At 39.5% G+C, this 15,765-nt stretch overlaps 1 protein-coding gene across 3 annotated transcripts in view; it reads right to left on the bottom strand.

The window, feature by feature from the left end:
* Nucleotides 1–15,765, bottom strand: part of PDE7B (phosphodiesterase 7B) — a 331,487-nt gene that overhangs the window by 143,758 nt on the left and 171,964 nt on the right. The window contains exon 1 of one of the 3 annotated variants that reach the window (XM_057738774.1): nt 12,406–12,984. The exons of the other annotated variants lie outside the window; for them this stretch is intronic. Within the exon in view, the coding sequence (XP_057594757.1) occupies nt 12,406–12,643 (238 nt within the window). The 5' untranslated portion in view covers nt 12,644–12,984. Of the gene's footprint in view, nt 1–12,405; nt 12,985–15,765 lie in introns of those variants that run through there. 3 annotated transcript variants of the gene reach the window in all.

Raw genomic sequence — 15,765 nt, 5'->3', positions numbered from 1 at the left:
TATTTTCCACTTAACATGTTTCAATGGTTCTACAAAAGTTAAGATTTCCTGTTCATGTGCAACCTGGTCCTATTAATGTCATATCTTTCTGTTCCCACTATTCTTTACACCAAACACCAGACCAAGTTAACTTGACCAATCTTTATTTCCTAATCATTTCTTATGCTTTTCTGCTTCTGTTAATTCCTTCACCAAGAAAGTCACCTTGTTACATCTTGTTGAGATCTTAACCATTTTAAGGACATAGCTGTAATGACCAGTCCACACAAAGCCTTTGTAGGTCACTCTAGAGATAGCTGAGTTGATGTTCAGTCCTCATGGGTATCTGTCACTCTTGGTTTGTATTTGAGTAAGTAGTTTTATCTAACTCAACACATTATAAGCTACACAAGAATTGTGTTTTTCTTATACTTTTTCTCATCTATCCTGTAGTACCTAGTCTTGAAAGAATTGTTTGTTTAAAAACACATGGCAACCTCAACTCAAGAAGAAACATGACTTGGCAAAGTAGGAGGGATGGGCTGCTATCAAATTGTGAGGATAAATGGTGTCAAGCTTTGAATTTGGGGAACAGATGAGCACGACTTTGGATGAGAGGTCTGGATGGAAGAACATCAAGGATGTAAATCCTTCAGGACAGGGCGATGTCAGGTGGTATGCACATTGGCTTGATGATTTGTGTATTATTTCTTGTGAAATACTATAGCATTTGGGAAAGTTGGTTTGTAAGTTAAAGAAAAAATACTCACAGTCTAAAAATTCTCAAATTTTTATCTACTAAATACGGTCAGTGAACACCAAACTGATGGTTAGAAATCCACTGCTATCCTTACCCCAAGTCCAGGTCTCCACCAGCCATTGTTGTTAGAGTGACCTTTCTAAAATGTAAAATTTATCACTTCCCACTAAAATTATTTGATGCTTTCTCATTGTCTGGAGGAAACCCTCCTTAGAAAAGTAGATGAAGCCCTTGGTAACCTGGCCCCCAGTTTGCCTTTCTAGTCTCATCCCTAGCCTTCTTGCTGATACACTTCATATCTCAAGACTTGGCATTGCCCAGAATTTCTTGCATTTGGTCCTACTATTTCTTTGTTTCTGAAACCTCCTCCATTTCATCTTTGTTTGGAGAAATGCACCTTACTTTGAGTGGTACCTCTAAATCACCTCCTCTCTGAAAACTCCTTTACCACCCATAATACAGACAGAATTAATTACTCCCTTGTGTGTTGGCACAGACTTTGTGTAGGTACTTCCAGTATAACATATGTCACCTACATAGCCTGCCTACCTATCTATCTATATCTATCTATCTATCTATCATCATTATCTATCTATGATCATTATCATCTATCTATCTTTCTATCATCTATCTATCTACGTCTGTCTGTCTGTCCATTCATTTATCAATTTACCTCAACTTTCTAGGTTCACGAATTTTTATTTTTTAAGGAACCAAGACAGTGTCTGGCACATGAAAATCACTAAAAAACTTAGTTGAATATGCAGTCTTGGTCCTTCTTCATTGTTCCCACAGAGTATTATTTCTACTGTATCTTAAAACTTATGCCATTCTTCCTTGATATCAGTAAGTTGTTTATAGATCTGTGTTTTCTAAAGCTCATAATCTCTCTTCCTTCTACTTTCCTCCCAGGTACATTAAAAATGCTATGCACTGAGTAGACACTCAAAAGATATTTTTCAATTAAATAATTGAATAAACCCAGAAGTTCGAATTACTGACCTCTCTTTCTGAGTATCTTGAATAAACAACTAGTAAATATATAGGTCTCAGTTTCTTCTATTTCTAATGGGGAATAAATTCCCATTCAACTGATACTTATTGTAAAGTAGAATAAGATAAATACTTTTACGTAACATCAAAATATCATTTTCCATTCTGTGACCTCCTAGAGTGTTTCTAATTATTTTTGGAGTGTTGGAGACATTTTCAAAAATATTTTCAAAACAAAATTTGTTTTAGTCCAATTTTGTCTATTCACAATCTAAGCGCATTTATCACCAAAGTAAAGAACAGGGCATTTAGGATGAAAGAGGGTAGAAATCATCTGCTTTAGAGTTTATAAGTCCAGTGAATTCACAATTCTTGATTTTATATACTGATTTAATTGACAATGAAATATTTTCTTTTGTTCTACTGTAGAATTAGGGACTGATCCAAGAAAAACAGTGCAAAACTCAGCTAATATTCAAGAGATAACAAGGGCCAAAAAGATAGGTGTATCTAAACCTCAAGTGAGTTATAGAGGGGAGAGGGAAAGAGACAATAATGGCTCCTGTTACAAAACGAGAGAAAAATAGGGATCCCTGTTGTAATACAGAGCCTTACTGCTCTTCATACCAGTATAATTCTCCCAGTGCTTTCCACCCCATCTTCTCCCTAGGGGCCAAGGTGCAGAGAAAGGAAAAGAAGAACTCTCAGAAATTTCCAGTTAGCACATTCAAGCAATGAAAATGCATCAGAGCTGACCAGAGTACAATATACTGTATGATTATGATGACAATGCCAGTTTGTATTAGATATAGAGCCCCAGCTTTCAATGTGGAACCTGATCAGAAAGTTGTGACTTGTACACATCCTGTTTCATGCATTACGATCATTCAGTTGAACTTTTCAGTGTCAGAGTCCTGAGATGGTTACCGAAATGCACATGCATGTTTTTCAAGAAAGAGAGAGAGGAAGTAAAAAGGGGAGAATGATTGGGTTCAGCACATACATGGGAATGTAAATAAAATATATACTATTGAGCATGCAGTACTCAAGTACAGGGCCCAGCACATGGTAGCACAAGTTGTGTAAAACGGAGATCATGTTTTTGGAAATATATCCATGTGATTTTTCTTTTGCACTCTCTCATGTGTATCTTCCCCATCCACCCCACCAGAGGCATCCATTCGGGATGATTAGGAATGCTATAGCAAGAAGGAAAAGAGAAAGGAGGAGTCACTTTCATTATTCCATCTTCAAAGTAAGGGTTTTTGTTTTGCTTGTTTTTTTGTGTGTGAGTTTGTGGCAGAACAATGATTTTAAAAACTGGTCTTTGTGTCAACTGACAAAGGATTAATCTCCAAAATATACAAGTAGCTCATGCAGCTTAATACCAAAAAAGCAAATAACCCAATCCACAAATGGGCAGAAGACCTGAATAGACATTTCTCCAAAGAAGACATACATATGGCCAACAAACACATGAAAAGATGCTCAACATCATTAATCATTAGAGAAATGCAAGTCAAAGCCACAATGAGGTATCACCTCACACCAATCAGAATGGCCATCATCACAAAATCTAGAAATAATAAATGCTGGAGGGGGTGTGGAGAAAAAGGAACTCTCCTGCACTGTTGGTGGGAATGTAAGTTGGTACAGCCACTATGGAAAACAGTTTGGAGGTTCCTTAAAAAACTACAAATAGAACTACCATATGATCCAGTAATCCTACTCTTGGGCATATTCCCAGAGAAAACCATAATCCCAAAAGAAACATGTACCACAATGTTCATTACAGCACTATTTACAATAGCCAGGACATGGAAGCAACCTAAATGCCCATCAACAGATGAATGGATAAAGAAGATGTGGCATATATATACAATGGAATATTACTCAGCCATGAAAAGGAATGAAATTGAGTTATTTGTAGTGAGGTGGTTGGACCTAGAGACTGTCATACAGAGCGGAGTAAGCCAGAAAGAGAAAAACAAATACCGTATGCTAACTCATAGATATGGAATCTAAAAAAATGGTTCTGATGAACCCAGTGACAGGGCAAGAATAAAGATGGAGATATAGAGAATGGACTTGAGGACATGGGGTGGGCAAGGGGGCGAAGGGGAAGCTGGGATGAAGTGAGAGAGTAGCACTGACATATATACACTACCAACTGTAAAATAGATAGCTAGTGGGAAGCTGCTGTATAACACAGGGAGATCAACTCGATGATGGGTGATGCCTTAGAGGGCCAGGACAGGGAGGGTGGGAGGGAGTCGTGGGAGGGAGGGGATATGGAGATACATGTATAAATACAGCTGATTCACTTTGGTGTACCTCAAAATCTGGTACAAGAGTGTAAAGCAATTATACTCCAATAAAGAGCTTAAGAAAACAAACAAACAGAAAAAACCTGGTCTTTGTGGAAAGATAAAGGGACTCTGTAGTCATTTATCAGATCTCATTAACGTTGAGAGGTAGGCTGCGGACATGGTTTCTTGTCCCTTCCACACTGAGGCTTGCTTCTCCTGGGAAAGGTGACATGGTACAGAGTACGGCCATCCACTTCTGACGCCCTGGGGAATTGTGGGGAAGAGAATCAGACACAGCCCAGTGGTCAGATGGACATGTGTCCCCGTCTCAGATGGGTGCTTTGTGTTGTGTGTGGTGGGAGCATCCAGATGAGTGTGTGGGAGCCCAAGACACATTCACCAGATAGTACCCTGGAGAGGAGCAAGGGGAGGGAAACTATTTATCCAAAAGAAATCATTTAATCCAGAAGAGACTGACCACCACCTTGTTAACCAGCAAGTTCAAATTTTCTTACCCCTCAGTAGCATAGGTTCAAGAGGAGGATTTGATTAATTGAAGAAAAGAAACAGGCTATATTTATTGTACATTTGAGATCTCTGTGACAAATGTTTTTAACAGCGACTGTTTCCTCTTTATTTCTGCATGTGTTTTTGATTACACTTCTTATACTTGGATCCAATTTCTTTGCAGTGACCTCACCTCACTTCCTTTTCCTTGGTGCCCTATGCTTGGCTCTACCTGCCCCCTTCTCTTTTCTTTCTCAATCATTTTCTTCAGCAAATTCTATCTACTTTTTTGAATGAATTTTTTGTCAAAGATCCTCTAAATGTATATGTCTTTGGGTTTTCCAAAGTGTTCATCAAGTCTATAGACTTCTGTGCAATATTTGTGTGCCATCCAAAAAAAGATGGAGAAGGAAGCAAGAAAGAGAATCTTGTGCTTTGGCTTTAATATCAGAGGTTGAGAAACATCTGAGGATTTAATGGGAAAAGTTCTGATGGTTGCTTTATATGTCTTCTTACCCTGGGTTATTTAATATTCTTTTTAAATACCTTGATGAAAGATTTACATTCATTCCTGTTATATCTCTCACCTTGATTTTATTTTACAATTTTCTGGCTTATCCACCTTTCAATTTCTACTACCAGGTACATGCAACAGCATGCTACTCAATCTCTCTTGAAATTTGCCCTTTTCTCTCTAGGGATTTTGTTTTTCTGGAGTAGCCCTGGCCCCTTGGACTCCTTTTAAGGCCATACACAGCTAAACCCTGCTTTGCCCTTGTCAACTATGTCTTCCAACTGCATACAAAGCTGACTTTTAGGCTTTTTCTTGTTACTAATGATAAAGACTGTGACCTATATACTCTTCTGTAGTACCCCCTTAGAACTGCGTGAGAGCCCTAGAATAACAAAATGCTCAGGACAGGGGCTTGCTTTACAATCTATAAAATATCATGCCATGTGGACTTTTTAGGTGAGAAGAATGCTGAAGGAAGGGTCTCTGATAATTTTGTAGTTTGAGGAAATTTAAGACAAGTACACAGATACATATCCAACCTCTTGGGGTGATCTCTTAACATTTTAGAGATTGAAGTCAATTCTACAGAGAAATACATGAAAAGGCAGAGAGAGAGATAAATAGAAAGACAAGGAATAAGGTCTACATTGTGTGTACATTTAGGCTAGGGCACTGTATTATATCACAGTACTTTGAGCTTTATCATATTTTTGATATGGTGATATGTACCTACCATCAATACCAGTGAAGCATGTTGATAATTAAAGAGAGAAAATAATCATATAATAGAAGAGAGCACACACTTTCAGTTGCTTCTGTGAGTTAAAAAATAACTTGGAGCATTTGGTCTTTTAACAATAAAGTTTCTAATGTTTTCCTTTTAGAAATTAGATGCAAAAGTCAATGCTTTGCTGCCCAGTGAAACCAGCCTTGTTAAAACAGAAAGAGAGAGAAAAGAAAAAAGAAGCTGTTTCCAGGCAAAGAGCAGAGGATGTGGGAATAACATCCTCCATTCAGCTCCATCCCCTCAAAAGCTCATTTGTAGAACCGAGTAAACACACACCTTCCGCATTCTATTTTTGAAATTACCTTAAGGAATATACAGACTGTTATCTGTAAAAGAAGCAACTTTTGAAACTTCATTTGGTGTAAAATGTTCCAAGATTCATGAACAGAGTAATTATTTTAAAAGTATGTAAAAGCAGGCATAATTTACATGCACTTACTCTAAAATTTGATAATTATCAGTAAAAGACAACTCTAAATGAAGAGAGAACTGTCTCATATTAGTTTTGCACATACTTTATATCTTTTTAATGGTTCTGACATTCACTCTTGTGTATTCTTTTCCTTTACTTTAAAAGTCATAATGGCTAATCTTGATCTTCGGTTGGAATATAAGTTTAAAAATGATTCCATTAAAAGGAAGAACTAGAATTCATATTTCTTGAGTAATCTGTGCCTAGAAAAAAAAAGTTCATTCATGCATTTAATGGAAACTTGCAAGCTATTTATTCTTTCTGATAATTTTCTTTTTTTCACTTATCAAAGTGTATTGAGTGGCTGACATGGGAAAGATGCTAGGGAGAACACAAAGAAAATAGAATATTCTCCAGATTCTCAAAAAGCTGAAAATCTAGGAGGGGAGGAAGGAAATGCACATAAATTATAACAAAATAAAGTGATATGCCTGTGAAATAAATACAAAGAAAGTTCTGTAAGACTTCAGAAGAGAAAGGTACGCCCTTACTTGGTAAACTCAGAAAGACTCTGCGTGGGGAATGGCATGAGTGCGGTCTCAAGGATGCCAGGAGCTGGGGACATGGAGCGAAGTCAGTTCAGGCACTGGCGACAGTGAGCAGAAAACAAGAAGGAAGCTGGGGGATGCTTGTCCTGTCCTGGTGGAATATGCGCTCAGAGGGCAACAATGACAAGATGGGAAAAGCGAGCTAGTTTCAGAGTGTGGATTGCTTTGAATGCAGGATAATAGAATTTGGATTTTCTCTACAGACAATGGAAAATCATTGAAGGATTCTGAAGAGGGGAGGGATCTATTCTGATTTTTCTTTTGATGTTATTGATCTAAATGACAGAGGAGGAAGGAGAGGGGTAGAGAGAGTACTGGAGTTGGAGGCTATTGGGAGCTAATAGGCCAAACAACATGAGGTATGGCTAAGGGCCACGTAACTGAATAGAAAGAAAGCAATGAATGTAAGTTGTTGAGGAAATAGCAGCATCAATAATTATGATCGTGCGCATTTGCTGAGAATGTAGTAGGATGTAGGCTCTTTTATAGGCACTTTTTAGTATTATCTCACTTAATCCTCACCTTTTGCAAAGGTGCTGTTGTTATTCCCTTTTCTAAGAAGGGGAAATGGAGGCAGGGAGAGGTGAAGTAATTTGCACAGTTCACACAATTCATCACAAAGAGACAGGACTTAAAATTTTAAAAATCTCAACACTGCAACGACACTCAGATGCTCTTAACCTATTTTATAGACTTGGAGCCAATTGGAATTGGAGAGCTGGAGGGAGCAGTTTTGAATCTGAGTTTCTGCAGGAGTGATGCCATTTATGAAAATTAGGAAGTCAGATGAAGAACAAGTTTAGTTCAAGGTGCAATGATGTGTCCCAGTTTTCACTCAATTTTGCATTCACATTTAAAGAACAGATTGACTTGTCGATAATTATTATCCAGTATAGCTACAAAATGAGTGGAGGCTAATGTCTACAAGAACATAGAAAAACGTTATGAATTAATGTCAAGTTATCCACTGTTAAGACTAATTGATTCTTTGATCAAAGCAATTTGTCCTGCTTTGAATGAAATCATTAATATTGAGGAGTATTTGAAAGTACGCTTGAGTTTTTTACTAGTGTTTTTGAATTTTACTGGCCAATTTTTATAGCCAATACTTTGAGTTGACACAGAGGTTTAAACTAACAAATGCTTGTTTTCACACTGAAGTTCTAGATAGAATTCAGATTCATAAATTCATAATTGTTCTTTTCTTACTAAGTTTGCTCCCTGAGTCTTTGGTGCCTACCACAGTCCCTGGTATACACTACACGTCTAATAAATGCTCCTTGATTTATATAATAAAAGTGTTCAGTCCTCAACATATTTAATTTATATCATGCTTGATACTTGAGATATTTAAAAATAGTCCCTTTGTCAATTTGAATTGTATAGTTCTGGAGTCAGTGAATTGTGTTTTTTAGAGATTTTCTCTTCTGAAGTTGTTTGATTTTCAGGGCTCAGTATAAAGCAAATTTCTGATATTTTTTTTCTCCTCGAAGACAGGACAAGTTACAATGGCCAAGGGGAAAATGAATGCTTTCTTTTTTGAGGGAGATGTGTGTTTTATATATTTCTGTAACCAAAGGCTGTTGAAATGGAAACGAGCTTAATAAATAAGTAAAATGTAATGTAAAATTTAGACCAGAGATACCAAAATGAAAGGTAAGTTCCGCAGCTGCGGAGTTTGCAGTTATTTGGTTGAATTCTGAAATGAAATTATTTATTCAGCTAAGACCAAGTCCTGCTAGGGGATGTCTAGTCTTAGGTTGCTGACTAGAATCACAATTAGAATAATATTTGCACTCACGGCATTTAAGAAACCATTTATTTCTTCCCCATCCTTCTTCCCTCTCCTCACTTCCCACTTCTGAGCATGCTCTGACCACCATGCTTTAAAGCTTACTTTCTATTGATATTAGATGGAGAATCTCTCCCTGGGAATCTTCCCAGCACTGGAAGCTTGGACCTAAAACTAAAGTCCACAAAATGAGTTTAAAAATATAAAGGAGGCACAATTCTTTGACTTATTTTGCATGGTAAAATTATTTTTCTGCTTCGACCAAGGTTTATATTGCATCCTGAGTCCCCATAATTGTCCATCTACATATAATCAATAAAACAATGTCTTGGTTTAAATTTAAATTACCCAGCTCATGCCCTGATCATGTCAGTTTTGTGCACTAGACTTGGATGATTGAGATGGTCTGGTTCTGACACACTGTCAAGGTTTGGACTGTCAAGTTGTTTAGTCTCTAGTTCACTGTTCGCCTCGTTTGTGTTAACTAGACAATTAGACCATCTTTCGTTTGCTTCATAGAGGAAAAATGATGTGAGTATTAATACAATTAAATACTTGGGTACGAGTTAATGAATTGAACTGATACTCCAACTTTGGGCAGAGTCCCTCTCCAGGGCGAAGAGTGACTCTGTCAATGTCTTGCTCCTGGGGGCTGCTTAGAAGCACACATCCAGATGTGTGAAGCTGAAGAGCCTCTCTTCCTCCTATCACCCCCCATTTACTCCTCCAACCTATTGCTTTAAAAGTCACATTAGTCTCCTGCAAAGATGTTCTCACGTATGACCTCCTCCTCCCTGGAGCTTCCTTGCTCTCTACAGGGGACCCTGTTCTTCTCTGTCTTCCATCACTCGCAGTTCAGTATATTTCATCTTAAACATCTCTCATGAATACATATCTATGCATTCATTTTTCCACAGATCCTTTTACTCGCTCCCTTTATTACCTAAGCAAAATCTCAGAACACTTTTCTGTTTTCCTTATGAGAAACAAAGTTCCAGTCTTAACTAAGAAGTATGAGTACAAATAACGATGCCCTTCGCTTAAAAAAAAAAAAAAGGCTGGAATTTTAAAGTTGAATTCAACTTATTAAGAAACAGTGACATCCATTTCTAAAGTTCCCTACACTGGTGGTCCTCTTCGCAGTTTTTGTAATTTCATGGTTTTTAGAAATGTAAACTCATTTATCTGCTATCACAAGCAGTTGAAATATACGTAGAATGTTACAGGATTTAATTTTCCTGTTTTTAGTTACTAGCATGGCAGAAAATTGTGTGCTATAAATGTAATATGTTAAGTTCCTGCAGGTAAAGAGAGTAAAGGAAAGGGAATACATGACTGTGGGAGAAGATTTGGGGGTGGGGGATGGAGACCAGGAAAGTCACTGCAAAGAAAGGGATGCTTGAGCTGGACTTTGTAGTTTGAATAAAAATTTTCAATTGCCTAAGCCAAAAAAAGACATTTCAAGCATAAGGCAAAGCTCAGAGGCAGGGCATCGCTTGGTGCATATTGAGGAACAGTAAATTGTTTCATGTTGTCAAAGCATAAATTGTTTGAGGATTCTGAGGCCAGGGTCAGATTCGAGAAAGACGGAGGGAGGGAAGGAAAGAGAGAGATTACCATGTGTCTTGGTGTTTTTTGAGGAACTTTCGACTTAAACCCCTGTACACAAAATAAAGACAGTTTAAACCATATCTTACCAAAAATGGAAAGATGCCGGGCTTTTGGAAATATTCTACAAGTATTCCTGAGGCCCTCACCCTTGTGCTGTTGTGGTGAGAATGGCACAGAACACTTGACGTGAGGAGGAAATCCAGCCTGAGCAACAAGATGAGGGAAAGAATAAGACAATTTGGAAAGTGAAGCAGCTTGTCTTTGGGACTTCATCATATGGCCCCACGCTGCCTACATGGAGGATAATGGCTTTATGTCCACATCAGAAAGTGTGAGCTCCACGTCTCCTTGAGGCTGGGGAGATAGGGAAGGAAGAAGAGGAGGCAGACAGACAGCTTTTGGGGAGGTGTTGAAACAGAGCTTGCCTCCTGGCAGGTAGGATGAAGGGACCAGCAGAGCAGGGGGCAGGTTACCTGGGAACCAGCATGGCCGCTGAGATGTATTCCACGGAGGGTGAGGCAGGGGTCCAGGGGCATATTAACACTCAGCTCAACTTCATAACGTCCAGGAAAATGTACCTTTTAAGTTATAGGGATTTTGTTTTCTCTCTGTACTGTTGCTTTTTCAGGAATTAGACACCACTAGCCTATAATATAAATAATAATACACACATATCTCTACAGACATGCTAACAACTGTTAAATTAAGTAGTTTTACCAAAGGTGTAATTTGAAATATGCATTTTAGTCATTTAGTATATTGAAACAAACCAAGAGTGGTAAAAGTTGAAGTGTCATAGTTAAGTTTTCTGCCCAGGTGGGTTTTTCCATTTTTCTTGTACTCACATGAAATATGGGATGGCTTTAGCATTACCTCATTTTTTCTGACCAAGACCCATTTCCCTGGGCATCCATCTCCCAAATGCCACATAAACCTCAGCCTCATTGGTTTCTTCTCTTTCCTAAGTATTCATTGTTTACTAGAGACCAGCACTGTTGTTTTTTAATTCCTTTCAAATCCTTTTTTCTTGCCCAGAATATTATTTTTTAATAATGTTTTTTTAGATTATTAGCAACTTAAAAATGGTTTCTGCATAAACGGTTAAAAGCTAAATTAGCCGAGTTTTGATTTCCTAGTCTCTTTCCACGAGAAAAAGAGAGGTATTTTTTGGTATAGCTTTTCCTGCTAGTTCCCCCGTCTCTCACCACCAATGGCAGGTCAGGACTCCACGCACAGGGCTAGCCAAGACTTCACATGCATAAACACATGCTCACATTCATTCTTCTAAAGCAAACCACCACTTTCCAAATATCTACCAACACATTCCCCTAAGGAAGAGCACACCCTGCACTCTTAGCCTGCAGTGTCATTGGAGTCCCTTGGGATCCTCCACAGGGATCCTAAGTATGCTTGTGGTGTGGTACCCACTGTTAAAAACACAGCAAAGTTCTCCTCAGCTGTCCCAAACACAGCACATTCTTATAACCTGACAAATCTCCTATGAATCATCATTTCCACAGTTGTGAGTTGATTTTTCCTGATATCAGTGGGGAAATTTGTATTATCATTTGTCAAAAGAGGAAACTAAGGCAAGGAAGTTTATCAACTTTCTCATGACAGAAAAAGCTTCCAGACCAAACTCAGTCCTGGGAACATTTATATAGGCTGTAGTTCCATAGTTTAAAATGAGAAAATATATTTTACTTTGTATAAAGCATTACAAAAAAGCAACCCCAAAAGAATATTCTCTCAGAGATAACTGTCTTGTCAATAAAAAACTGCAGAGGCAGGTTTAATCATTAAAGAGCACCCAATTTCATCCCCTCCTTATGGAGACTGAAACTTAGGAAATTTCACTTGTTTAAGCCCCAGAGCAACCAAGTGACAAGCTAAGCCCAGATCCCAGGTTTCTTGATTTTCTCTCTGCTTATGCTCCTCCTACCACATTACTCTTAATTTTAAGATGCATTTCTATAATAGAGCAAACATTTAATTAATCACAGCCCTTGGGCCCTGTGCTGCACGGTTTGTCTTCCTTTCTTTTCCCATTTTTATGTCTTGGGCTCTCCAAGGAAGGGATTGAAAGTCATCAGACTTGGACCCGGTACCTTTCACACCTCTCAGTCGATTTACCTGGAAAGCTGTGGAGAGCATCTTCGTTCTCCAGAATGCCTCTCTGTTTGGTCGCCTGCAGCTCACTTTTGGATTTCCAAACCAGCTTTACCATCCTGATCATCTCTGGCAAGTCCCAGGGCAGCGGCCCCTGCTGGCACCCCAGCCGGCTGCCCAGGGAGGAGGGCAGCACACCTTCTGGGGCCGTCCACCTTCTGCCCAGCTCTGCCGAGTGGAAATAACGCTCAAGCACAGGCATTCTGCCCTGGTCCCCAGAAGAGGAGGTCGGGCTGCTGCTGCTGCCGCCGCCGCCGCCGCGGCTGCTGTTACCAGAGGGGAAATTCTTCCCAGGCAGGGGAAGGCGAACCCTTGGAAAATCCTCTCCAGCTTCCGAAAGGCAAGCCTCCTCCAGCCTGGCACAGCCCCCCTGTCCCTCTAGTCCCTCCACAAACACTGACAATGAGGGCGACTCACTTCCCAAGGTTTCTCACTGCTGAGAACGGTTCCTGTCCTCCTTCCTTAGAGAGAGAAAGCATTTTTTTCCCCGTCTCTCTCAGGCACTGACTTCGCAGCACTTAATTAATCCCAGGCTACAGCTGGAACGACAGCAGGGGGAAAAAAGCCATTGAGGTTTTAGCCTTTGCTTTTTCTCTTCTGATTTATTTATCCTCAATTCTCTTTTGGTGCTTGTCAAAGTTTGTCAAATAGCTTGTTTCGCTCTTAAGGACTTCAGGCAAAGATGTTGGGGGGGCTCCCCTTTGCCAGCCTCTCAGAGGGGTCCCCCAGAGGCCAGTTACCTGAAGGTATCAGGTAAGGAGTCACCCCTGTGGTGCAGAAAACCCAGGAGCTTCCCCGGCTCCAGCCCTGCAAGCCTCAAGGAGAAAACGGGGGAAGCCAAGCACGGGCAGAACCAATTCGCAGCTGCTTCTTTCTGGAAGGTCTGGCCGGGGGCCACCTTGCCTGTCCACCACGGTCTGCACTGGACTGGGGCTATTCGGAAGGCTGGCGGGTTGATCCTCAGCACCACGGTTCACACACTCCCCTCCTCCACACCCCTCCCCCTGCGCTGTCACTTGGTTCTCAGCAAACTTAACTGGGTTTTGGCTTATTAGTCAAATCCCTTTGTAACCTCAACTGCCCTTCAGCTGGAAGGGAAATAACATTGAATCACGTTCCAAAGCTAACTCTGAAAGCAGTGACTTAGGGAAGTATCAAAAACCTCACGCAAACGTGCGGTGGGGTTGTAATGTCTGGACATATAGCTTGGGATGGTTAAAAGGAATAATAATTTCAAAGGAAAAATAATTTCCTTTAATAATAATTTTAAAGGATATTCATTGGAGGCATAAATGACAGTGAAAAGCAAATGTTGAAGATTTACTTTCCAGAGACAGAGAGCTGTGGACATAATATTTGGGCCACAAACGGCTCCCCCCACCCTCTGACGGTGGTTTAGTTGAGGACAATCATGGGCCATGTGTCTTGGATCCCAGGCTCAGAGATGGAGGCACTTACCCTAGACGTCAGAACCTGTACAACAGAAGGGGATGCCCCCTGGAGCTAGTGTGAAAAGCCCTGGACACAAATGAAAATGGGGTGGTATTCTATTTGTCACTTTTGCCAGCAAATTGGGTTTGTAGGAACAATTGGACCTTGAACATTCACGTGGATAGCTCCTATTTTCTGGGGGTGGCCATTGTAACAATCCCATCTTTCTCTCCTTTTCATGTCTCTGCATTGCAAAGTGCTTTATTTTGCTTGGCATTTTATTTTGCTGATGTACAATTGTTGCTCCTGCTCTACATTCCTTTTGGGGCTGTTTTATCACACAATCATTTGATGTTTCTTTAGGGGAGAGTGGAGGGGTCCTGGGAGAGAGGAGAGAGACCATTGTAGGGTGTGTATTATTTTCATCGCCCTTACCTCATGCTTTAAAAGTTGAAACTAGCAAAGGATACTGTAATTTTGTTGTTGTTATTATTATTATTCCTCTACACCCATGGTTAAGAAGTTTAGTTTTCCACACTGAATTAAGTGGCTTTTCTTTTTTTCTGGATGGAAAAGTACACTGGCAAACCTACTGTCTTTCCTAATAGGTGAAGAAGGGTCAACATCCTTTGAGGATAAAAAACAACAGTAAAAGACATTTAAGACATTGCTGCATGTGAGTTTCATTATTAAAATATTGATCAAACAGCTCTTCATTTAACACCCAGATATTCATACAACCCAATTAGGGAATAATCAATGATCCACTTATGAGAAAGATGTGCCTTTTTTAACTTCCGTCTTTGTTAAGGGATGAAAGGATTTAAGCCTCAGTCTGACAGTTTCACCACTTTTGACAGCCCTCCCAGTTCTTATCTTACCCTTCCATCAGACTGGGGGCATTCAGGCTCTCTAGAATCGAGACAATTTTATTTAATAAGCACATGTAGGCTGTTGTACTCTATTAGCATATTTCCTGAATAATGTCTTATACTCACTCCTCAGTCACAAACTTCCTTGACATAACAACCGAAGAGTTTCCTAAGTGTTTGACTATTTTTATTTTTGTTCACTTATTTTGCAATAGTACTTAGCATCAGGATATCCTGACCCTCGGAACAAAGGGGTTAAGAACAAAGAAAACAAATATATGATATAATATGTCACATGCACTAATGTATTAAGAATATAATTTTTCACTGCTCGTTTCTTTAAGAATGGCTTTTTAAAAAAAATTCAAGGATATGAGTTTCCACTATATTTTCTATCCTGTTTTACATATTTCCTTGTATAAATATCTTGGAGAAGTTGCAAGATGTTGAATCATTGAACATGAATACTTCCTAGTGGAAATGAATTAGGGCCAAGCAAATACCACCTCAAATCTTCATTCGAAAGAGGAATCTCCTTCATCTGAATATTTGAAATTAAAAATATTACACAATTAAAAACAAAAATTCTCCCCAATATGGGATTATCTTCACTCCAGGGTAGAAGTGCAGAAATACCACAAGGAAGGTCATTCTCATGGTATTTCTGGCTCACATAGAAACAGGAAGTACAGGAAATCTTGCGAGAAAGCTTGGCTCAAGAGAGTTTTGGCTCAACTACAGGTTCAAGAGATTGGGACAAACTGATGAGATGCTAGCACTTGTTGGACTAAAATTACTATCCCTCACAAATTCTCCAAAAGGTGGTTTTGTTCCATTCTATAGGCTAGCTTCTCTTTTGTCTTTCAGATACTTGCTTTAGAAGAGCAGGCCTATACACCTACGATTTTTCTCTTACTTGGTGAACATGATTCACCTATTACTATACCAGGGATGGGTAGAAGGGGTTAATGGGGAAGTTCTGTGCCCAGAGGACTCGTGGAGCAAAGAGGTCTCATCTTTG

This window comes from Hippopotamus amphibius, chromosome 6 (assembly GCF_030028045.1).
Source record: "Hippopotamus amphibius kiboko isolate mHipAmp2 chromosome 6, mHipAmp2.hap2, whole genome shotgun sequence".
Taxonomy (NCBI): Eukaryota; Metazoa; Chordata; class Mammalia; order Artiodactyla; family Hippopotamidae; genus Hippopotamus; species Hippopotamus amphibius.
The sequence above is the reverse complement of the archived record's forward strand: the minus strand, read 5'-3'. Positions and strand labels throughout refer to the sequence as shown.